The sequence below is a fragment of the Muscardinus avellanarius genome (genome assembly GCF_963383645.1).
Source record: "Muscardinus avellanarius genome assembly, chromosome: 3".
Taxonomy (NCBI): Eukaryota; Metazoa; Chordata; class Mammalia; order Rodentia; family Gliridae; genus Muscardinus; species Muscardinus avellanarius.
This window is the reverse complement of record NC_137788.1, coordinates 121,561,442-121,586,806: the sequence shown is the minus strand read 5'-3', so window position 1 is coordinate 121,586,806 and position 25,365 is coordinate 121,561,442. Positions and strand designations below refer to the sequence as shown.

Sequence of the window (25,365 nt, the reverse complement as noted above, 5' to 3'; positions counted from 1 at the left end):
CGTTAGGGTCCTGGACACAATTTCCCTCAAACCACAACAAAACCCCAAACGCAGAAAACAAACAGAAAAACCAAGGGTTCTTGTCCTGAGCTAAGCATCAATACACATTAGCCCGGACTCTTGCTGAAGATTTAAAGAAGCTTATTAAAAAGATAGAAATACAGAAGATAGTTACAGCCCCATGCCAGAATGGCAAGGGGGGTTGGTTCAAATGAATGCCCCACCCCCAATACAGCTCGTGGACTGGACTTTCCATGACCTCCATCTTGTTTACTGTAATTCTGACTAGTAAACATCCTGGTAAGGTTCCTCCCCCAGCAAGGTGTGGCAAGGTGTCTCCTTTCATGAAGGTCGACCCCTCCTACCCTAATGGGTCCCCAGGAAAGTTTCCCCAAAACCAATCCTAGCTAGATTGTGCAGATCTGTCTTTTAGAAAGAGGAAGCCCTAGCTCCCCTCTCCAGTCAATTTACATTGGAATAGTTGTCTGCTTTTAGGCAGAAATCAAGTCCTTTCACAGATTTTTGAAATATAATAATCATAGCTTTCTCAAATCTTCCTAGGCCATTCCCAGTAGTGGTACAGGAGGGATCCAGGATTCTGTGATAATGAAGACAACTCCAAGACCTTTACAGATCCTTAGATTGTATCATAATTCTCTGCATATCTCATTCCATGCTAGAGGCCTTGGGCATTCTACATGTATCTTAGGACCAGCAGCACCCTGGAGCGTGTTAGAAATGCAGGAGCAGCGATCCCATCCCAGGTAGGAAATCAGATCTCCACTTTAACAAGAGCACAGGAAAGCAGGAGTGGCTGCCTGCTCAGCTGGTAAAAAGCAAACCCGAGATTGCTCAATTTCCATATTCTGCACAAACCTTGGACAGAGAAAGCTTTCAATATCCATTTGCAGAGTCAGGGTCAATGAGCACAGCTTTACTAGGGTTCTAACAAGATGGCGCCACTTGAGGTGGGGAAGCAGGCAATGAGGGGAATCCCAAGTCACAAGAGCCATGCTTTCTAATGAGCAGCTTTGTTTGTTGGAAAGTTCATTTTTATACTATGAAGTTGAAAATCCACTGAAGTCTGACATATACCGCTCCCCACTCTTTGTTCTGTTCCTTATAAAATCATTCTCTGGCTCTTAACCAAAGCAGGGTACAGAAGGGCGGGAAAAGGGTTGAATGTTACCACCACTTCTTGCTCACCCACCCCCCCCCCCTTTTTATTGTATCGCTTATAGTTCTACAGGTCGAACCCCGGGGCATTTTACATCTGAGCTACACTCCCAGCCCTAATTTATCTTTGAGATTTGAAAAGGATCTCATTAAGTTGCTCATGCTAGCCTCCTGTCTCAGCCTCCCAAGTACTGGGATTGCAAGCACTTGCTACCAAGTCCAGCTTCTCCTCCAAATTCTTGACTTCCTAGGTACCTCCTTTGTGATTATCCTTACCTTTCCCTGTCTACACCCCAACTCATTTGGTCTTTCCCATGGACTTAAGCAATTCTGACTTCTGTTTTCTTAGAGGTCAAAAGCAGCTGCCTGTCGTGAGAGGGTACAGAGCATCTGAGGTTTGAGCAGTTGGAAGGTATGAATTAATCAACCAGAAAAGTAGGAATGGCAGACGGTGCGGGAAAGCTGTGGTTATGACTTTAAGACATGCCAACTCAGTGTGAGCTCTTTTTGTCTCATCCTACGTAACTGTCTGGGTGCAGGCACGTACCAAAGGAGAAGTTTAACCAAGCAAGTATGCAAAAGGACAGCAGAGCCTCCTTTTAATTTCTTGTGCCTTTTGGGTCTTGTTGAGAAAGTTTTACCTGTGCCCATGTGCTGCTGCAAGGTCTCTGGTCTGATTTCCAAGTCTTTGATCCATCTTGAATGGAAAATTGTTCAGGTTACAAGAAATTACAAGGAGGATCGATAGGTGGGATTGAATTAAACTGAAAAGCTTTTGTAAAGCAAAGAAAACTATAAAGAACCTCAACAGAGAGCTGACAAAATGGGAGATTTTTGCCACCTACTCCTCCAATAGAGAACTAATATCAAAAGAAGAAATTCAAAAGGCCAATAAATGATGAAAAAAATGTTCAACATTATTAGCAATCAGAGAGATGCAAATCAAAACTACCCTGAGATTTTACTAACTCCAACTAGAATGGCAATCATTCGAAACACTAACAACAGGATGTGGAGAAGTGGGAACTCTAATACATTGTTGGTGGGATTGCAAATTAATGCAACCACTTTGGAAAACAGTATGGAGGATCCTCAGAAGAATGGGAATGAACTTGCCATATGATCCAGCAATACCGCTTCTGGGTATTCACCCAAAAGAAAGGAAACCAAACTACCAAACTAATGCATGTGCATCTATGTTCATAGCTGCACAATTCACCATAGCCAAACTATGGAACCAGCCAAGATGTCCATCAACAGATGAATGGATTACAAAACTGTGGGATATGTACAGGATGGAACTTTACTCAGCCATAAAGAAGAACAAAGTTACTTATTTGTGGGGAAATGGATGGAACTGGAGAACATTATGCTAAGTGAAACTAGTCAGTCACAAAAAGTAAGACCTGATGCTTTCCCTAATATTCAGAAGTTAGGGAGGAAAAGGGTCATAGGAAGAACTCTAGATGAAGAAGGAGAAAGAAAAGATGAAGAAAAAGGGGGATGGGAGGAGGAAGAGGAGAATTTTCTAAAGTACATGCTGCACAGTCACAAACATATCAAGTCAATCATTAAGACAACACATGAGAAGAGAGGAGGGAAGAGGGAATGGGTTTGGAAGTGGGGAAGGGCTAAATGAGTGATGTGTGCATGTATGCTTCTACCATATTGTACCCCATTAAGATTATGTACTACAATGCACCAATAAAAATAAATTAATAAATAAATAACAGAAAGACAGCAGAGGAGCTGGGAGTACAGAGCAGGTTGGCATTATAGTGTTGGACCAGGCAGGCTGGAAAGTAAAGACAGCAAACAGGGCCCTTGTGGTCCAAGAACTGGTGATGTTGGAGTACCAGAGTGAAGGAGCTGAGAAGGTGAGGGATGGTTTTGGAGAACAGGATGTTTCACATTGAGATTTCAGTGGCATTGCCGTTATTAGCAGTAATGGTGTCTTAGATATGATCATGGGTGTCAGGAGAGAGGCTGAGGCAGATCATGAAATCATTGGACTAAAAGGTGAGATGGAGAGTGTTGGGTTCTACCTTGGCATCCATTTCTCTTCCTCCTTAACGAGAGAACTTTGATTTTTGACATTGACACATTGTATAAAGATGCATTTCTTAGTCTCCTTAGTATCTAAAGATATATGACTACCGGGCATGTTGACACATGCTTGTAATCCCAGAACTTGGGAGGACCTGGGGTCACGGCCAGCCTCAGCTACTTAGGCCCTCCGCAACTTAGTGAGACCCTGTTTCAAAATAAAGAATAAAAAATAGGTATAGGTGTGTAGCTCAGAGGTAGAATGCCCCTGGGCTCAATCCCTAGTAACACACACACACACACACACACACACGATATGTGATTAAATTCTTCCAGTAAGATGTAAGTAGAAATGTTATATTGAACCTCTTTTTAGTCTCCTTAAAAGCGGTGTTTCATTCTTCTATTTTTCCTTTCTTCTGTGTAGGACATTCATAAAATGGTTGGAGCTCCGTTAGCCATCTTGGACAAGGTAGTAACTAAGGATAGTTGAACAGAAAAAGGAGCTATTATACCATTTCAGATTTATCTATTTCCAGACTTTTTATGAGAAAGAAATACACATTGAGCTTGTTTAAGTCGTTTTTTGAGTATTTTCTATAATATGTAGTTGAACCTAAATCCTAACTAGTACATTGGATTGGCAAAAGTATCACCTACATAGATGCTCAACTGTAGGATGAGTCATGTCTATAGAGATAGGCATAGAGCCTGGTGCTCAGATCTTCAGCGAATGAAGGGGAGAAAATGGGTATGTAAAAACTACAGCCAGGAGAGGTTGTGGGTGCTTCAAAGGATCTGGGGAATTTGAGAAAGCAAAGATAAATGGCAGTGAGGATCAAGGAAGACATATACCCCTCTTTCTTAAGAGCTTGATTTGTTAAGTTTTGTATTTGATTGAATAAATAAATCATAGAGAGGTGCTTCTGTTTCAAACCACAACAGAACATAAGACTCATAGTGATTCAGATCAGTGATCTGTTCTAGAATATTTTCTGGAATAACATTTGCCCCGGAAATATTTCAAAATGTTAAGTACCCCTTAATCTCCTCAATCACTGATTATTATTGTTCACTATTTGATCTAATTCTTTTAAGAGTTAACCACTGCTACCTCTCATGTCACATTCAATGAGTTCAAATCACATTTGTAGATGACACTCCAGCAGTTGGCAGTTACTTATTTCCTAAGTGACAGTCTGGTTGGATCCTAATACGTGAACTAAGAGATCAAAAAAAATATATATAGGACAGCTACCTTTTTTTTTTTTTTTGTAGTACAGGGATGGAACCCAGGGGCCTTCTACCTCCATGCTACCCCTCCAGACCTATTTTATATTTTATCTGGAAACAGGGTCTCAAGTTGCTGAGATCCTCACTATCTGCTGAGGCTGGCTTCAAACCTGCAATCCTCGTGTCTCGGCCTCCCAAGTATTGAGATTACAGGTGTGTGCCACCACGCCTAGCTCTTAGGAAAGCTACTTTAAAATCCCAAATTTCTCAACCAAGTAAAACCTATTTGCAGATGCTAAAATATTAAAATGACCACGAGCCTAGAAAGCTATGAACAGTTTCTTTATTAAGAAAGTAAAGTTGTTGCTTAGAAAAAAAGGAGTAACAATGACCAGCTATCGGTCCATTAATGAGTTGCAAGTAAAACAAAATGTCTCAGGTATTAAATGTCTTGTTTTTGATACACACAGCATAAGACCATTATTTCTTTTATTGCTCAGAAAATATACATTTAGTTATAATATTACATACAAGCAAAATAGAGGGAGCTTCTAATAGACCAACTCCTATCAGAAGAGCTACATGGAGTCAGCCATTTTTTATTCATGCTGACTTAAGAGTCATAGCATTTGATAAACAATAAGCCTTTATTAAATGGATTACCACACCACATGTCATGAACTCTGCAAATGACTCAATATAAAGATGACTGAAAAAGTACCTCAGCTCACAGTCTAGGAATTATTGGAAAGAAAAAGTGATGGGTCAAGAGATGAATCAATACAAATAAAAAAAGAACTGGAATTTTACTGTAGGAAAAAGTGAATCAGGGCATTGATGATGGGACATCTAAAAATAAGCTAACATTATAGCAAAGAAAACAACAGCTAGCATAATAAAGGTGCCCACTGTCACTGTCGAAGCCAGGGAATGATCTTTTTCAATTACTCTCGTCTCCAGAGGCTTCCTGATACGCTCTTCCGTGGTGATGACCGTTTTGCGAGCCCCAGCCCACTTCCCAGGGCCCTGTAGACGATACTGAGGTGGAGTACAGGGTCCGAATAATAGATGTAATGCCAGCTTGGGGTCAGTGAAGGCCAGAGACAGGAGATTGGGCCTGACCCCCACCAAATCAGCGAGCTCTTCCATGGTTTCTACGTAGTCTCCCTGAATTGTGTGGCGTTGGCTCTCCACATACCTAACACAGAGAGACAGAAGTCATGGCCTATCAACAAGTCAGTCAATGGATTCGTCAGTGCTTTCTGAGGACCCGCTATTGGCTTGAAACTGGGATAAGAACTGACTGAGGAGAATAGGAAGAAAGATAAGACATTTGTCATTACCCTAAATGATCTTATAATCTAAGGAGAGTAGAGAAGACAGAAATACATGAAACGGAAGATATATGGCTTTTACTAAATATTGTGGGTTTTGACTGCTAAATAGAAATGTAGAAAGAGCATAGTTTGAAATGGGCTGTAAGCCAGGCGTGGTGATGCATGCTTGTAATCCCTGCGCTTGGGAGGCAGAGACAGGAGGATCGCGCAGGTTTGAAGCCAGCTGCGTGCGTTGGCTTAGGAGACCCTGTTTCCAAATAAAAATGTAAAAATAGATCTGGGAGTGTAGCCTGGAGGTAGAAGGGCTTCCAGGAACCCCAGTACCACCAAAAAATAAAAATATAAATAAATAAATAAATAAAATGGGCTGTAATAATTATGTCCTTGATCTGCTGATGGACACCAGCGTTGGTTCTATAATTTAGCTATTGTGCTGTACAAACATGAGTATGCATGTTATCATTGCATTCTGACTTTAGTTCTGTAGGAAAGATACTGAGGAATGGTATAACAGAATCATATGATGGTTCCATTCCTAGTTTTTTAAGGAACACACATACTGATCTCCATAGTGGTTGTATTAATTTACAAGTTGGGGAGGGAGGAGATGGAGCAAGTGAGATGTGTAGGGAAATACACAAAGACCTGTGTGCATGGTTTTTTTTAAACACCTCGAACTTCCCTAAGATGCATAGTTTCAATACACCAATAAAATAATTTTAAAAATAGGTTCTAGAAGGATATAAGAGGCATAAATAAGATGAGAACAAAGAGAAAAATATTCGAAATCAGGTGAGCAGAGACTGAAGCTATAAAACAGGAATGGGCAGACAATATTCATGGACATTGCCTATACGGTTAGAGCAGGAGTGGAGACAGGCAGGCAGAGAGGGTCCAGACATGGAGGGCTCTGGCATGGCGAAAGAGACCTCACCACAAAACGTTCTCAAACAGGGCACACTCATTTATGTTGAGGGCAGTGGGGTGAAGGAGTGGGGGCTTTTCCACAGAGCAGGGCTTCCCAGGACCAGTGTAATATGGAATCCTCAAAGGAGGAGGGAGGGTGACGTATCCCACCAGAGGAAATGGCCCTCCAGATGAAGCAAGATGGGATGAGTGTGCCAAGTGCAGACGTGACGAGCTAAAAAGACTTGTTAGGGGGAAATGTGATCAACAGTGTGGTGTGTAGAAGGAGTGGTATTTGGGGAGCTAACAGGAGACTTTCACTTTTTACTTTCTACAAAGAGGGGAGGGTAAGAAGGGGAGGAGCCAGTGAGAAAGCAGTGGGACAGAAAGTAAGAGAAAAGCTGAATTAAGCTAATCAAGATGACGAATCCAAAATGAAGATCGGGAAAGGGACAATGATAGAAAATAAATTTGAGGCAGAAGGATAAGATGGAATTCCAGGTGGTCAAGCGAGAATTTATTCAGTAGGATTAGAGTCTAGAAGAAAGGAGACAGATTTTGAATGCCTTCCTTTCTGGAGATTGTTAGCTCAAGGGTTTGTAAGCATTTATGTATTCTATAGTAATCGATCACAAACTAGTGTATTCATGTCAGGCACAGTGGCACACACCTGTAATCTAGTAATTAGGAGACTGAGACAGGAACTTATTAGCAAGACTCAGCTTCAAAATAAAAATTAAAAGCCAGGCGTGCTGGCAAACATTTGTAATCTCTGTACTTGAGAGGCTGAAACCAGAGGATTGCAGGTTCAAGAACAGCCTCAGTAAGTAGTGAAACTCTCATCAACCTAGTGAGACCCTGTTTCCAAATTAAGAAAAAAAGGGCTGGGGGTATAGCTTGGAGGTAGAATGCCTCTGGGGTCAACCACTAGTTCCACAATAAATAAAAAAGTTAATAAATAAATAAAATTAAAAAGGTCTGGGATGTGGTTCAGTGGTATGATGTACCTGGATTCAACCCATAGTGCCCAAACAATAACAAAAAAGAGCTGGCATATTCACGAAGGTTTCACAAAAGGAATTCACTAGTTCCTGCTTTGCAAAGTTGTTGTGAAAATTAAGTAAACTCTATGTGTATGAAATGCTCAATGTGTGTACAAAGTTGACCCCCAAGAAAGGTGAGATTATATCCTTGGGCTCATCATAGACAGAGGTGGTTAGACAAAGATAACTAAAAAGAAAAGAAGCAGCAGAAAAGTTTAATGAGATCATTAAATGAGATTGTTCAGGGCCGGAAAAGAAAGGAAAGAAAGTTCTACAAGAAGGAAGAATGTTTAAAAATGCCAACCTCAGTAGTTCGAGGGAGGAATCTAAAGTTGCTGGGGAAGGACCTTCATGGGGGGAAGTGCAAAGGGGAGCTAAAATTCAGGGGCCTAGGAGGAAGCCAAGGGTGAGGCTCGAGAGCACAGGATGCTGAAACTTGACTCTAGGTGTTTGGCAGTAAAAGGAAGGAGGAAACTAGGAGAACACCTGGGTTTATTTAACCTTGTAAGGTTCCAAGAGTACACCTGATCTCATGTGATAAGTCACAGACAAAGTACAGGTGCACTAAAACTACTGTGTAAGATTACCATGTAAGAGTACAAGGTTAAATAAAAACTTAGTTCTTCTTCCAAGGAGATGGGGTGAGGTATGCTAGTAGAATTAGTTGCAGAAAACTCCTTTTGTCCTTGGAACAATCAATCACTTTGTCCAAATAAAAACAACCCGAGAATTAAGCTCAAGTTCTGGAGTTCAGACTGCTAAATCACTATATTCACCAAAGCACTCAGCAGCTAATGTTACCACGTTCCAAAAGCACGTGACTTTCCACACCAGGAGCCACTGTGACCTGTGTGGGCTTTTGCCCAATGACAGACAACCCAGCAGTCACCATAGATTTGTAAATCTATGTATAGATTTGAAGTTCAACTCTATCTACCTCTCATTGATTCACTGTCACTCTACTCTCTTCCGGCAGTTCCGGGAGCACTGCAAGTAGTTCTTCTCAAGCTAACAGGCCTGACTGTCTCCTTTAGACATTTCTCTGGGCCCTAAACACTTAAGCACTTTTCTTAAGCTTTCTCTTCCTTTCCCATCCACACTGAAACTACTGGTACTGTTTTTACACTTTATTATCATAAATGATTATTCCCCCTTCCATGAAAATCTAATCTAAATCCTTAAACAAACATGTGCCCAAAGTAGTACAATATTGTTCTCATTAATAAATACGTAGAGGAAGTAAGCTGGGAGAATTTCTTACCTTTTTGCCATTTTTTCTTGAGTCTTAGTTATTTCTGCCATCATTTCACTTTGTGAGGGCAATTTCTTTAGCCCTAAAAAGGAAAATTAAAATTTTGTGTGTAAAATTATCTCGGTAGGAATAATGATCTTATTAAAAATTACTATGCTATGAAGAATTCAAAGAAATACAGGATGATTTTCTGTACTCAGATTATAATTTGCTTAATCATCTGCTCTGACCATTGCCAAAATGTAATGATACAAGTTTGAATGTCCCTAATCTAAAAATAAGAAATCTGAAATGCTCTGAATCCCATATTCTTTGAGCATCAACAAGATCCCACAAGACAGATCCCACACCTGCTCTCATGTGATAGGTCACAGTCAAAACACAGGTGTAAAAACTATTGTGTAAAGTTGCCTTCTGGCTACGTGTGCAAGGTGTATATAAAAAATGTGAGTTTCATGTTCAGACATGGACCTCCTACTCAAGATAACTCATTATGTAGATACAAATACACCCAAATCAGAAGTCTAAAACACTGGGCATTTCAGAGAAGATCTACTCATCTGCATTAACATATATAGCTTACTCAATTCTGCTTTGTCTTGGGTACATTTCTGTCCTACTCTGCCTTCCAACCAATATCTCCTTCTCCCTAACATGGTCCTTGCATTGGGAAATGAGATATCAAAAGGGGGAAATGATGAATGGCTTTAAGAGCATATGAAAAATGAGGCACAAAGTTGAGGGCAAGTTGGGCGTGGTGGGACACACCTGCAGTCCCGGCACTCGGAAGGCTGAGGCTGGAGGATCGCTTGAGTCCAGGAGTTTGAGACCAGCCTGAGCAACGTAGACCCATCTCAAAAAATAAAAAAGCCAGCCGGGCGTGGTGGCGCACACTTGTCATCCCAGCATTCGGGAGGCTGAGACCGGAGGATCGCGGTTCGCAGACAGCCTCAGCTACTTAGTGAGGCCTCTGCAACTCAGTGAGACCCTGTTTCAAAATAAAGAACACAAAATAGGGCAGGGGGTATAGCTTGGAGGTCAAATGCCCCTGAGTTCCACCCCCAGACCCGCAAAATAAATAAATAATTAATTAATTAAAAATTAAAAGCCAAAGGTCAGGGGAGTGAGGAGACACACCTAAATAGGTATCTTGATAACAACGAGGTTTTATACCAAAGAGGGAGAAGGATGTAAAAATAAACTCTCAATCATATTTTACACTCAATTCCTATGGAAGATAAGATAAGCCTTATTTTCTAAACTCTTATCAAATAAAAGAGTGGGGGATAAAGCCAAGGGCAACTCATAATACGCAATCATGACAGATAAATTTAAGCAATATTATACAAACAGTTCTGTTAATAGGATTTAACATCAAGGACATGGGTAGACAAAGGCAGAATAGTATTTTAAGCCAATACAAACAATTCTAGTTCAATTAGCCTTATGCCCAGATATGTAGCCTGTGCCATGCAAAAAAATTTAGTGACAGCCAGGTGTGGCGACACATGCGTGTAATCCCAGTACATGGTAGGCAGAGACCTCAGGTTTGAGGCCAGCTTCCACAACTTAGTGAGCCTCTTAGTAACCTAGTAAGACCGTGTTTCAAACAAAAACCAAAAAGAGCTGGGGATGTAGTTTGGAGGTAGAATGCCCCTGAGTTTAATATCCACTATGAGAGAGGGAGGGAGGGAGGGAGGGGGAGGGAGGGAGAGAGAGAGAGAGAGAGAGAGAGAGAGAGAGAGAGAGAGAGAGAGAGAGAGGAGAGAGAGAGAGAGAGAAGAAGGAGAAGAAGGAGGAGGAGGAGGAGGAGGAGGAGGAGGAGGAGGAGGAGGAGGAGGAGAAAAGGGAAGAAAAGGAGAAAAAAGGAGGAAGAGGAGGAGGACAAAAAAAAGAGAGAGAAAGAAAATTTTAGTCACATCTAATCCTAAAGTGTTACTCCACAACATTCTAGAACATATCAGCCATAAAAAAGAACAAAATTATGTCATTTGCAGGAAAATGTATGGAACTAGAAAACATTGTGTTAAGTGAAATAAGCCAGTCTTGGAAAGTCAAGGGCTGTGTATGTTTCTTTCTTAGGTGGAAGCTATAGCAAAAAAGGATGAGGTGGGGATGAACCTCAAGAAAATAAAAGGGAGACCAGTAGAGTAGAGGAAGGGCATCAGTGGTAGAGGAAAGGGGAGGTTCTGGGGAGTGAAATGGATCAAATTATGTTACATGCAAGTACAAATATATCACAATTGAATCCTCCAGTAACTATTGTGATGTGCTTCTCTTGAAACACAGGACTTAGTCTTTGTGTTTCTCTGTGTTTTCACATTTTATTCATAAGAATTACTACTTATAAATGCAAGTAACATGGAAATGCTTCAAGAGATTGATCAAAGATCTCTAGATGCTCAAGAAACACATTTTGAGAGTTGATTTCTAAATTATTTCTCAAAGTACCACCACAAATTTTATTTTTATCATCGAGAAATGTTATAAAGGAGGATTTCTGTTTTTTGGCCATGAGAAGGAGCCAATTCATAAAAACAACAATAACAAAAATCTGTATAAATTAGATAGACAAAAATATGTACAATATCCTGTGATCCATTCTCACTCAAGTAATTCTGTTCTTGCAGTATTTCCTTGCTTAGATGCATGTTATTTGTAGCATATTTCTTATCTCCCTCCTTCTTATCGTTTTACCCCTCTTTTATTCCCGATTTATATTAGTAGCCACAGCCTCTGGGCAGATTTTTCTCTATTATTCCCATCATGCATTCTGTTACCAAATTATTTCAAATGTACCTGTGAAATTTCATTCCAGTTTGTCTCCTCTTACTCCTTTAGATGACCATTATTTTGGTTTAAAGGCCTCATGAATTCTTGAACCTTGACCACAGGCTATCTTGACTGATCTACTTCCCCGTCCCCCACTAACACATATTCTAAATCACAGATCTGACTTTACTTCTCCTCTCCCAGTTAAAATCCTTAGTGGTTCTCTGTTAAACACAAACACACATGATACCCAAGGATTTCTTGATCTTTCTTCCATGAATATCTCTACCTTCATTTTCTTTAATTCTCAACATTACTTTTCAATCTTCTTGAGTTCTTGCAGTCCCTAGAACTTTATTTACTCTGTAATTTCCCCCAACTTTGCATAATATTGATACTTTTTCTCCCTCTTATAGTCAAGGTTTCTGTGTCCTCTTAAGTGTGTAGCTGTGGGAGACTGGGGACTTACTGTCCACTGATTCCAGAGCCACTCTTGTACCTTGCTACTGGAGCATCTGTTTAGGGTACAGTGACTACCTGTGGCATCAGTGGACATACCTAAGAGTCTGCTTACTTATCTGTCTTCTTTCCATAACTCTTGGGAGTCATGGAAATAGGGACTTTCTGTGTGGTCATGTTTGCATCTCCAGCACCTAGAAGAGTGCCTGTTATGCACTGAGAGACCAGTAAATGTTAACTGAGGAACTCTGCTGGAGAATGGTGAGGAACTGAAGTTCCCTTTTCAAGGGTACCAAGACAAGGTGGGAAGGAAAATAGCTGGAATTATAGTTCTATGGAAGTCGTCCTTTCAGGCCACTCTCAGGCCTAAGGCAGGTTGTAGTTGTGTAATCCTAGTTTTCTGCAACCCAGACATGCTGCTGCACATTTCAGTATAAAGACCATGTTACGAAAGGGATTTGGCTGCCATCCTGCCCCTCCACTCCAGGCCTGTCAAGAGCTATCTAAATCTTAGAACTACACACTGAGATTAACATCTTAGACTATCTCAAGCTGAGTGCACAGGATTTGGCTGGGTGGACTGTCTGCAAGTGGACAAATTCCAAGGGACCTGATGAAATCAATAGTGTGTTCTTTGATGTCATCTCTGTTTAACCCTTCCTTGCTCTTAAGTTGGTCACTGTCCTTCCCTATCTTAACTCATGATTTTTTTTTTTTTTTTTTTTTTTTTCGGTCCTGGGGATGGAATCCAGGATATTCTACCTCCGAGCTACACCCTCAGCCCGATTTTTTTTTTTTTTTTTTTTTTTTGGTGGTACTGAGTGTGGAGCCCCAGGGGCTTTTCTACCCCCAGGCTATGCTCACAGACCTATTTTTATACTTTATTTGGAAACAGGGTCTCACTAAGTTGCTCAGCCTCTTTAAGTAGCTAAGGCTGGCTTCGAACCTGTGTGATCCTCCTGTCTCAGCGTCCCAAGCGCGGGGATTACAAGTGTGCGCCACCACGCCCGGCTAACTCGTGACATTTTACTAGCTTCTGTGTCTAAGCATCTTCTATGATACCTTATTTAAAGTTTCTAGAAAAGGAAATTGCAGCTGCCGATGGACAGGAGAATTGTCAAGCTGTCTCTTCTCCAACCACCCAAATATAATTTCCTCCATATTATCACATCTGACTCTGCTACAGTCATTTTTGTGCAAGAGACTTCTTTTTGGTAGCTGCCTGCAGCAGCAACCTTCCTTGACAGGACCATGTAACAAGTAGTGTCCGCTATGCAGTCTTGCTTTTTAACATGACTAGAAGTTGTTCAAAGTAGTCGATTAGCTGAGATCGTCAGATAAGAAGTTTTACTATACCACAGAGAGCTTTATTTACCTCTAGGCCAAACTGGTATGTGTTTGAACAAACATTTATTAGGCACTTCCTATGTGCTAGGCATTGGTCTAGACTTGGAAGAGAAAGACAAACAAGATTCTTTGAAAAGCTTTCCATGTACTAGTACAGGATGCCTTTGTACTATGCATAAAGGCCATCTCTGTATAAAAGAAGTAAAGAAAGGACCTACTAAGAGGAGAGACTAGTGGAAGCAGAAGCACTAGGTATGAGGGTACCTGCTGTGTTTGCTGTTTAGTGGGTAAGTCATTCAGTGCTTCTAGAAGCCTGCAAGATGGGTGGTAAAGACTACCAAAGTATGGGCCTGAAAAAGCAGATTATATTCAGTTTGTAGAGGAACTTGAATGCTATCCTAGCCTTCTTGTGATTCAGAGACTTGTTATAACTTGCTATCATTTTTTTTTTTTTTTTTTTGGTACTAGAGATTGAACCCAGGGGCATTCTACCTTCAAGTTATACCAAGTTAAACCTCCAGACCTTTTTATTTTTTTTTTGTTTTTGAAACAGGGTCTCATTAAGTTGCCAAGGCTGTCCTTGAACCTTCGATACTCCATCTCAGCCTAATAGGATTACAGGCATGTGCCACCCCACATGGCTCTTGGTAAGGTTTTCAAGGAAAGAAAGTTGCTAGATGAAAGAACATTTGTAAGGGCTGCAAAAGAGGCAAAAACAAAGAAACTAGGTTTCATTCAAGGCAAGGAAGTGGGCTCAGTGTTCTAGGAAAGGGTGGAACATCTTCTAGACAACAGAGCAGTAATTCCAGAGAACAGAGGGGGGAAATGGGACTTGGTAGGGAGGACAGCCAGGGATGGGGCCAAGCTGAGTGGAGAAGCCATGAAAGAAAGACTAAGAGAAACTAATCCTAGGGGCTTCTATTGGCACAGCAAAGGTCAAATTCAGAGATGAGAAAGATAAGAATTTGGCAAATATGCAGGTATGCCACAGAGAAAATAAAAAACTCAGGGATCCTGTTGGAAGTTTGGTAAAGTCTTAGGGATTCTTCTGATAATTCCATCCTTTCTAGGTATTGGACAAAAGCTAGAGGAATGAGCAGTACGCTTCTATTACCAAAGGAAGCTGGGAGTTACATACATTTTTCCTAAAAATCTCCTGACCCACGGCTATAATCCAGAGTCTTCCTAATTACTCATTTCCCCTATTCCTCTTAGGAGTTCATTTGGCTCTGGAAAAGAGTCCCAGTGGCTTAAAATATCCCAGGATGCCACCGGGCGTGGTGGCGCACGCTTATAATCCCCGCGCCTGGTAGGCGGAGGTAGGAGGATCGTGCTGGTTCGGAGTCAGCCTTGCTGGCTTAAGAGACCCTGTTTCCAAATTTAAAAAAAAATATATAAAATAGGTCTGGGAGTGTAGCCCGGAGGTAGAAGGGCTTCTAGGAACCCCAGTACCACCAAAAAAAAAAAAAAAAGTTCCAGGATGCCATGGCTTGTTTTAATGAAATTTTCGCCCTTTACTTAACTTTACTTAAGGGAAAGATGTACTTAATATGACTAGAGTTAAGCCAACCTAATAGGCTACTGCATTTGATTGCTGGTCCAGTACTCTCAAATAGTACAGGACATACCAACAGACCAGGAGGAACTGAGAAGTGACAGAAATTTGGAAAGGTTTTTGATCAGCCAAGTCTCATATCACTGTATCTTTCTTTCCCCACTACCATGAAGGTCTTCACTAGGCAAGAATAATCTTGTCTAGTGAAGTGATAATTCCAACAAAATATCTGAATAGTTTTAATTGAACACTAATAATGATCATACATTTTATTGCAACAATCATAGAACCAGACTGTCTTACTTTGCGGTACTGGAGGTGGAACCCAAGGGCACTCTACTCAGCTACACCCCTAGCCTTATTATTTATTATTTTATTTTGAAACAGGGTCTCACTAAGTCGCAGAGGGGAGGGCCTCACTAAGTAGCCGAGGATAGATCCTCAGCCTGGATCCTCCTGTCTCGCCCTCCCAAGTACTGGGTTTACAAGTGTGCACCACCACTCCCTGCTAAGACTGTTCTTTAGAAAGAACCTTAAGGGTAGTCTGGTTTCTCTCTATTCTGCGGCTTCCGGCTACTCCATACTCCTCTGTCCTAATGGCCATCTAGGTATTTGGTAGTCTTTACCTATTGGGCTTGGATTACTCATCAATTCAGAGGCAACCTGTTCCATCTTGAAATGGCACTGGCTGATAGAAAAATATTTTGTTTTGGTTTTTAATGGTAAACTGAAGGCTGGGCATAATGGGCATGGCAGGAGGCTGGGGCAAGAGGGTCACAGGTTTGAGGACAGCCTCAGCTACTTAGTGAGGTCCTCTGCAACTTAATGAGACCCTGTTTCAAAATAAAAAAAAAATAGGGCTGGGGGTATAGCTTGCAGGTAGAATGCTACTGGGTTCAATCCCCAATATTGAAAAAAAAAATGGTGAGCTGATTATTATGTGACCCTCAAGATCTTACTTTTGGTTCTCATTTGACCCTTTGGAGCTATACTGAATTTAACTGATTCCTTGTTCCATGAGCTATATCTTCAAGTATCTGAAGAAAACTCTGTCTCCCCCAAGTCTTGTCTTCTCCAGCAATTTCATCTGTTCTTCTAAGGGTATATTCTCAAATCCCTTAAACCATTCGTATTTCTCTCCTGATTCAGTGATTCCAGCTTCACTTTTATAATATCTTTAGGTGTGGTATGACCAGTTGAAGTTTGATACTTATGATGTTGTAGGACATTATATATATATATATTTTTTTTGGTACTAGGAATTGAACACATGGGACATTCATTCTCCCTCTGAGCTACCCTTCCAGCCTTTTTATTTTTTACTTTATAACAGCGTCTCATTAAGTTGCTGAAGCTGGCCTCTAAAAGGTCTGTGATCTTCCCGTCTCAGGCTTTCAAGTATTGGGATTATAGATGTGTGCCACCACAGCTGGCAACATTATAATCTTTTGAAGATGCTACATGTAATCAAGCCTTTTGGAAGCCTCATTGTTCTACTCATTGTTGACTCATCTCAAACCTATTATCCTAAACTCCAAAGTTTTTTCCCATGTCCTCCTAAAGAAAGCTGAAAGAAGAGACATAAATGGGGGAAGCAAGGATTTATTTATTTATTTATTTATTTATTTATTTATTTATTTATTTATTTATTGGTGGTACTGGGGTTCCTGGAAACCCATCTACCTCCGGGCTATACCCCCAGACCCCTGTTTTTTATATTTTTATTTGAAAACAGGGTCTCTTAAGCCAGCACGGCTGGCTTTGATCATGCGCGATCCTTCTATCTCCGCCTCCCAAGTGTGGGGATTACAAGCGTGCGCCACCACGCCCGGTGGGAAGTGAGGATTTAAAAGGTAGCGCCACCACGCCCGGTGGGAAGTGAGGATTTAAAAGGTAGAATAATCTACATTCTGGAATTTACGTTTTGGATGAAATTAAGTCAAACCACTTTTTACATTTGACATTCTCTGTAATAAAAGATGAAATTCTCTTGCTTAACAAACATATGCCAGCTGTTTATAAGCTGGATGAGTGAATTCTACTCTGGAGTACACACAGGAATCATCTGGGAGAACGTCCTTCTCAGAGATCTTATGCCTGCCCTATACCAGACTATTTAATTAAAACAGCTTCAACAGGAATGAAATCAAAGCATGCCACAATTGGAAAAAATTCCCAGGGGATTTTGAGGCATGTCTGTGAGTCTAAATAGAAATTTAGATTACTACTAATAGTATTTTAAATTACCTTGAAAAAAAAAACTTCATTACTAACTTTGTGTCAGGATATTATGCAAATAATATGTCACTCATACACACTGTCTCTGGCTATTCAAAAGCATGAACATAAACATATCACCAAGTAACAGTCATCAATTTGCGTAGTCACTTACCTTTAAATATCTGAACGGCCCATCGTCCCTGGAGCTCTGCAATGGGCATGATAGCTCCCAAGGGCTGAATCAAGCCTATGATTGCGAGAGTTGGCTTTTCCAGGTTAGTGGGGAACACTTTTTTATACAGGGATATCTTGTTCTTGACCACTTTGACAGAATCATCCAGAAAAGGAAAAGAAAAGCTATAGCCGGTGGCAAAGATAACAGCATCAATGTCATCCTCTCTGGAGCCATCCTCAAATATGGCCGCTGTCTCCGTGAATTCCTTCACATTCCCTTTCACCTTCACAGAGCCAGAAATGATACGGTTTGGTAGATCATCATTCACTGTTGGATGCTGGCTCAGAGCTCTGTGAACAGTAATAAAGAAGAAAAAAGGGAGAAATGAGAGTGGCCACGAGAAAGGAGGAGAGGAGAAGGGAGGGAGGGAAGAAGGGGAGCGAGAGCGGAAAAAGAAGAAATCAGTACCACGAAAGTAAAAATCTGCGTTGGTGGGGGTCATTAAATAATAACAGTATACCAGTGGTTTCCCCTTAGTCTGTGGAATGTAGGAAAGGTCTGCTTTATACCAGCGTGGGGGCAGAAGTCATGCCCCCGATGGCATTGCAATGGGAGGGTACTGGAGTGAAGGAAGCAGAGTCTTACTTGAGGAGTGCCTATGTGCTCCTCCGGTGACAGTCATGCTCTGTGGTATACGACAAGGCCGTAAGTCAATTGTTTCTACCCAAATATCTGTATGTCTGGGCTGTCAACATTCCGTTCAGTCCTACTTCTGATTCCAAAGGACCAAGAGGTAGACTTAGACCATCATTTCCCAAACTGTGTAATATATGGCATGTGTATAGCAATTTAGAGTTTGCAAAATGATTTTCTGTGCACCCACTTGTCTGATTTTTTGAGGTCCTGGGGATTGAACCCAGGTGCATTCTGCCTCTGAGCTACACCCCATTTTTTTTCATTTTTAAATTTATAATTTTTCTTCATTATTATTTTGAAACAGAGTCTCACTAAGTTGTGGAGAGGCTCACTAAGTAGCTGAGGCTGACCATGAACCTGCAATCCTCCAGTCTTAGCCTCCAAAGTAATGGGAATACAAGTGTGCGCCAGCACACTCGGCTTCACTCATCTGATTCTCTCACAAACTCTATGAGAAAGCAGAACAGGCATCATGAGCCAGGCTGTACGGATGAGGAAACTGAGCCCTGGAGAGGTCAAGCAGCTTGCCCAGTGTCATACAGCCTAGGGTCGCAGAATTTATATCAAAGTGGTTTTCTACCATCTCCCTTAGGATGCTTTGGACTTGCCAAGTAGTGTTTCCTAGGGATGGCATAGGATAAGGGTGCCAAAATAAATAAATAAAACGGGTTTCCAGTATTTTTTTTTAAAAAGTCTTAATTCCTGAATCCTAATTTAGTAGGCTCTTGAGAATCCTCACCCCATCATCCTCCTGACCAAGCCTTAGGAATATTACATGTTTAATCTAATTCCTGATTTTCTGGATTTAATTTTCTTTGACTTTTTAATGACCTTTAGGTAGATTCTATTCTGTATTCCAACCTTATATTTTTCACCTATTTCTCTCTATCTCCTCTTTTACACTAACCATACCATGAGCCGCATACATTTCCAAGCCACAGATCTGTCTTGTATTTTCTCACCAAGCCTTTGCTCTTTCTCCCTGAAAATCCATCTAACCTGGACTGGCATAGCAATCTTAAGGGCTCCCTGCATATCCCCTCATATAACATCTTCAGAATGCTTATTCTAAGATAAATTATTATGTCACTCACTTGCTTAAAATCTGAGTGGCTTTGGATTGTATTCATTTCGAACTTATTTATTTATTTATTTATTTGTTTATTTTTGGTGGTACTGGGGTTCCTGGAAGCCCTTCTGTGTCCGGGCTACACTCCCAGACCTATTTTGTATTTTTCTTTTACTTGGAAACAGGTCTCTTAAGCCAGCGAGGCTGGCTTCAAACCTGTGAGATCCTCCTGTCTCCACCTCCCAAGCACGAGGATTACAAGCGTGTGCCACCACGCCTGGCCTGAACATTTTTATTTAAATAGAGCATACAATGGCTTCAACATCTGATGAGGCTGGTGCTGTATTCAAGCCCTCTTTCACCTCTGCCAGGTAGTCTAACTCCACCAATCTCTGTGCAGGCCTTGGGGTACAATCTGCTTCTTGCTATTCGAAGACATCACATGTGTAATTAGGATGCTATGTCATAACCCCATATACTTGGCTATCTTTTATTACTCCATAAAACCTCAATTTGTTTTGCAATTACAAAAGATATGCACGCTAAATTAACTGGGTGAAAGACTGTTGGAGAACACTGTATAATTATCATTCTGCAGGTTAATTTCAATGGGAAAGTAGCTTTATAATAAAAATGCCTTTAGAATGAAAAAAATGTCTTTAAAGGAAAAGAAAGACAGGAAGAAAGAAAGAAGACAAAGGTCCATGTCAAAAAAAAAAAAAGACATGGAATTTAGACGTGGTGATGCATGCCTATAATCCCAGTATTTGAAAGGATGAGACAGGAGATCACAATTTTGAGTTCAGTAATAGCAATTTAGTGAGACCCACAACTTAGCAAAACCCTGCTTCGAAATAAAAAAGGGCTGGGAATGTAGGTCAGAGGTAGAATGCACCTGAGTTCAATTCTCCATTCACACACACACACACACACACACACACACACACACACACACAGAGGAATGGAGAATTATTTCAGATTTAAAAAGATTAAAAAGAAATGGTAATTAAAGACAATGGTATAATTGATACATTTCAGGATTCTAGGTTTAGAAGAAGAAAAAAATCTATAAAGAATATCATTGGGATAACTGGAAGTTTTAGTATGCCAGTATTTTAGATGATGGATTTCATCATGTTAAGTACAATAAGCCTGTTCTGGTTTTCTAGGAGAGTGCCCTTTTTCCTAGGGAATATATGTAACTTCTGCACTACCTGATCATATTCTTTCTTCTCACCAGTGTATTTAAGGCAAGATCCATCCCTGTAGTCTGCTATTTAATACTGTTTGGACCTTGAACAAATCACTTAGTTGCTCTAAGTCTCGAATTTTATCTGCAAAATGAACACCAAAATAGTACTAACCTCTAGGGCTATTTTGAGGATTAAATGAGATAACACAAGTAACTCATTTAAAACCGTGCTTGTCTTTTAGGAAGTCCTCAAAAAGGTGTTATTATTTGTATTAGTATCACCATTGTGTCTTTTCCGACTGCATTTCATGCCCAGTATACCTCCTGGCACACAACAGGTACCCACTGTTTGTTGGGTGAATGCATGAATAATGCCCTGCCCTCTGCTGCCACTTTGCTACTGTTGGAGATCATACAAAAAGAACTTCCTTGGGGAAAGGAGAAAATGATTCATGATGCCAAGGAGAATAGACTGAAAATCCATAGCAGACCCTGGTCTAACTTTAGAGTCTATGGATTTACTTAATGTCTGGGTAGAGGTAGCTCTGCTATTAGCCTGTGTGAACAGTTTTATTCTTCTGCTTGGTCATTACCAACTCCATTCCTGCCTGGGAACATACCTGTGTTTAGGCTTCAGGCCAAACATTGCATGATCAAATCTTTTATTCATCATGTTTTCCAAATACGCACTTGATAGTGTTGGACCACACATCTTTGACAAAAAATATTTAAGTCGAGAAGACTGCACCACATCAAAAGGATATCCATGGCTCCCTACACGATTTAGGATCCAAGCCCCTCTCCTGGTGCTGAGGAATACCTGCGGTGTGGGAGACATTGTTTAACTTTCGTTCTGGCTCACAAGACTAAGCTCAAACTCATTAATCTGGCTATTTATTTATTTATTTGGCAGTACTAGGGATGGAACCCAGAAACATTCTACCTCCAAGCTACGCCTCCAGCGCTATTTTTTTATTCTTTATTTTGAAACAGGGTCTCACTGAGTTGTAAAGGGCCTCACTAAGTAGCGAAGGCTGTCCGTGAATCATGATTCTCCTGTTTCAGCCTCTCAAATTCTGGGATTACAAGCGTACACCACCATGCCCGGCTAATCTGGCTTTTTAGTCCCATACAGTCTCTTAAAAAAGTTCTGTCCTAGCTGGGCGTGGTGGCACACACTTGTAATCCCCACACTTGGGAGGTGGAGATAGGAGGATCGCGCAGGATCGAAGCCAGCCTTGCTGGCTTCAGAGACCCTGTTTCCAAATAAAAATATATAAAAATAGGTCTGGGAGTATAGCCTGGAGGTAGAAGGGTTTCCAGGAACCCCAGTACCACCACCAAAAAAAAGTTCTGTCCTATAATGCACCAATAAAAGTATACACACACACACACACACACACACACACACACACACATATATATTAAAGTCCTGACATTTTCCTTCCCAAGCACTACATTTATAATTAAATTGGTTTATTCACTGTCCAAGAATATGTCTTGCTGCAATCCAGCCCTCCATTTCTGTTCAAAACCCTCTCTCCTCTTAATCCTCCTAGGATCAGGATAACGAGGACATCATGGGCGATGACAATGAGAACTCTGCTCGCCTGTCAGGCTGATCACTTTCTCTTCAGCCTCTGAACTTCCTTAGCACTTACCACCTGTCAAATGGTGAAGTTGAAAGCCACTGGAGGTGCTTAATCCACCTCTGCCCCCATCTTTTGCCGCTGACATTGTCTACATTGATGATGATGATGATGATGATGATGATGATGATGATTTTGGCGGTACTGGGGTTCCTAAAAGCCCTTCTATCTCTGGGCTACACTCCCAGACCTATTTTATATTTTTTATTTGGAAACAGGGTCTCTTAAGCCAGTGAGGCTGGCTCCGAACCAACGTGATCCTCCGGTCTCCACCTCCCAAGCGTGGGAATTACAAGCGTGCACCACCACGCCCGGCTACGTTATTATTTTTAAAACCCCTCTATTTCTGATTTACAATGATGTGGGAGGTGTATCTGTACATCCGTTAGTCTCCCTAACACATCATTATCACTTTCATTATAGTAAGTCCTTTTTATACATATGTTTATTTTTTTTGGTGCTGGAAATCAAACCCATGCATTAAACATGCTAGGAAAGCATTCTACCACTGAGCTACATCTTCAGCTTATTTTTAATTGTGAGTCGGAGTTTTGCTAAGTTGCCAGCCTGGCTCCAAATTTGCAATTCCCTTCTTTAGCCTTCCAAATAGCTGGGATTGCAGGCACGAGCCATAAGCCCTTTGTATTATTAATCAACACAATCTCTTGAGAAGGTTACAACTCTCCCTATCTTATGGCTGAGAGGTGTAAAGAGGATGAATAGGTTGAGAAAACTGAATTTCCAACCTACATTTGAATGACTCCCAAGCCTGTACTTAAGAAATTTTTGTTATTGTTATTATTGTGTAAAGGGAAGAAAAGTAAGATAACAAGTAGCACTGTAGGAAGTTGGTCAGTCTTTTCCTGCCTTTTCCCAGCTAAAATTCCATGTTTGGAACTGATTAAGGTTTGATATTCAATTCCCAGGCAAAAGTATCACTACTTTTTCTACATTACTCAACCTTTGGAGTTGGTTTCTGGAGCTCTAAGACAGATGAGTGCATTGCTTCATGGTCTTTTGTCTCCGCTCTCTTATAACAAGCTGCCTGTCTACAGTAGATGATCCTTTCCTTCATATACACACTCTTAAAGGTGGCCATTTAAGCACTATCATAATGAAGTGCTTTACAGGTCACAGCTGAAGGAGCATGCCCGGCCTCAGGAGTCAAACGGCTTTATATGTGGGATATATAACTTTTAACGAGCAGGTTAACGCTGAGAACCTTAATTTAAAAGTTCCCTATTTATTATATAATGACAACAATACACATCTCACAATGCTGCTGTGAGAATTTAATATTATATTTATAAAAGGTGTGGTAGTGCCGGGCATGGTGGCGCACGCTTGTAATCCCTGCGCTTGGGAGGCAGAGACAGGACGATCGCGCTGGTTCGAAGCCAGCCACGCTGGCTTAAGAGACCCTGTTTCCAAAAATAAAAAAGTATAAACTAGGTCTGGGAGTGTAGCCCGAATGTAGAAGGGCTTCCGGGAACCCCAGTACCACCAAAAAAAAAAAAAAAAAAAAGTGTGGTAGACAGTAAGCACCAAATAAGTGCCTAATGGCTATCAAACTTATTATTTCAATTTTTCCATCTAGACCTTGTATTAAGCAAAAATATGCCTTCAAGGCTGGCTTTATAAGAAAATAAGTAATGAAAATTATTTAATCAATATAATCTTACATGAAATTAATCTCATGAGAAAAGGATATTTTTTTCTTCACAAAAGCATTAACCAAAGGAATTATACCAAAACTTCCTGATTCCTTAAAATGTATAGACTCATGAAAAGGTTTCAACTTGCACACAACTTCCCATAAATATAATCTAATATGTAAAGCAAATGAGGCTGAGTGCCTGCAGGACCGCCGTGACAGTGCTGCGCCTGCTCTGCAGATGTAGCTCTTGCTGCACACCTCCCCAGGCTTCACCTCCAACCTCAACACTCTTCCTGGGCACTCTGTAACTCCCCAGTGCGGGTAAGGCCCCTGCGGTAAGGCCCAGCTCCCTCCGAAATGACCTTGAGATCAGGCAAGACAGGGAAGAAGCGTCTCCTGTACGCTCCCACTACCTGCCCTGTACACTCTTTTCCCATAACGTTCACCCATGTTTTCCTCTTACTTCTGTATAGAATTAATTACTTCCTAATACTGTTCCTGGAATTAACTCATAGACCAACATAGGAAATCATCACTTTTGTGGTGACAGATTAAAACTGTACTAAGAAGTGTCTTCAAACAGAATTGCTACATATGGGCCATTTAACAAAATGATAGTATTAAGCATCTACATAAAATAATAATTTGAGCCGGGCGTGGTGGCGCACGCTTGTCATCCCCGCGCTTGGGAGGCTGAGACAGGAGGATCGCGGAGGTTCGAAGGCAGCCTCAGCTGCTGAGTGAGGCTCTCAGCAACTTAGTGAGACCCTGTTTCCAAAGAAAATATTTAAAAAACAGGGCTGGGATTATAGCCCTATTTTAGGGCCCTATTTTAGGAGGTAGAAAACCTCTGGGTTCCACCCCCAGTACCACAAAAAAAGTAATAATAATTTGCAGTACATTCATAGAGAAGCACAGCATAACAAGTACCGAGAAACAATTAAGCATTTACCTAATTGCCATTAAGTTAGGACTCACTGAGGATAACAAAATATAATAATGAGATGTCTTTTTCTAGGAGTTTACAGTAAAGACACTTTCTTCCTGGCTCAAAAATCTGTGATACAGAAGCTAAAACACAAAACAAAACAGAAACCCAAGCAAGGAAATCGAAATTCTATTAGAGTGAACGCTGTTTGTGCTTCCACGAGCTGCTTGCATGTGCCTCCAGGTGGACGCTCTCTACTCACTGAGAAAGCTTGTTGGAAAGATTAGATTGCTTCTTTTTTCCAGTTGGGGAGTGAAGAGGAAAATCCACCTACCATCTGTGAGTGTAAAGTTTCACAATGGCCACAGCATGCGTTCTTACACGTGAGACCCCGGTGCTCTCCTGGCCAACAGGGAAGAGTCACACTGATCACAATCTCACAACCCTCTCCCAGCAAACGCTTGGTCTTCACCAAAGCCAGAGGCCCACTAGGATTGGGCTTGCAGCCTGCAGCAATGAATTAGCTCCTAAGTGTAGGCCAACTGACAGACAGACCCATCATGATGCTACCAACCAAGGCAAGGAAGCCACGCCCTGTGTGGCTGGTGCTGAGGGCCTGTGCTACCCCGTGCTCTCTGTTGGGTCTACATCCC

The 25,365-nt window shown here is 41.1% G+C and overlaps 1 protein-coding gene across 1 annotated transcript in view; it reads right to left on the bottom strand.

Moving 5' to 3' along the window:
* Nucleotides 1-5,304: 5,304 nt before the first annotated feature.
* The window catches only part of FMO5 (flavin containing dimethylaniline monoxygenase 5), a gene marked incomplete at its 3' end in the record, with an annotated part of 36,015 nt that continues 15,954 nt past the window's right edge, over nucleotides 5,305-25,365 (bottom strand). The window contains exons 5-8 of the mRNA XM_080692279.1: nucleotides 21,099-21,298; nucleotides 17,519-17,871; nucleotides 9,003-9,075; nucleotides 5,305-5,653 (exon numbers count right to left, since the gene is read on the bottom strand). Of these exons, the coding sequence (XP_080548405.1) occupies nucleotides 5,305-5,653; nucleotides 9,003-9,075; nucleotides 17,519-17,871; nucleotides 21,099-21,298 (975 nt within the window). The remainder of the gene's footprint in view (nucleotides 5,654-9,002; nucleotides 9,076-17,518; nucleotides 17,872-21,098; nucleotides 21,299-25,365) is intronic.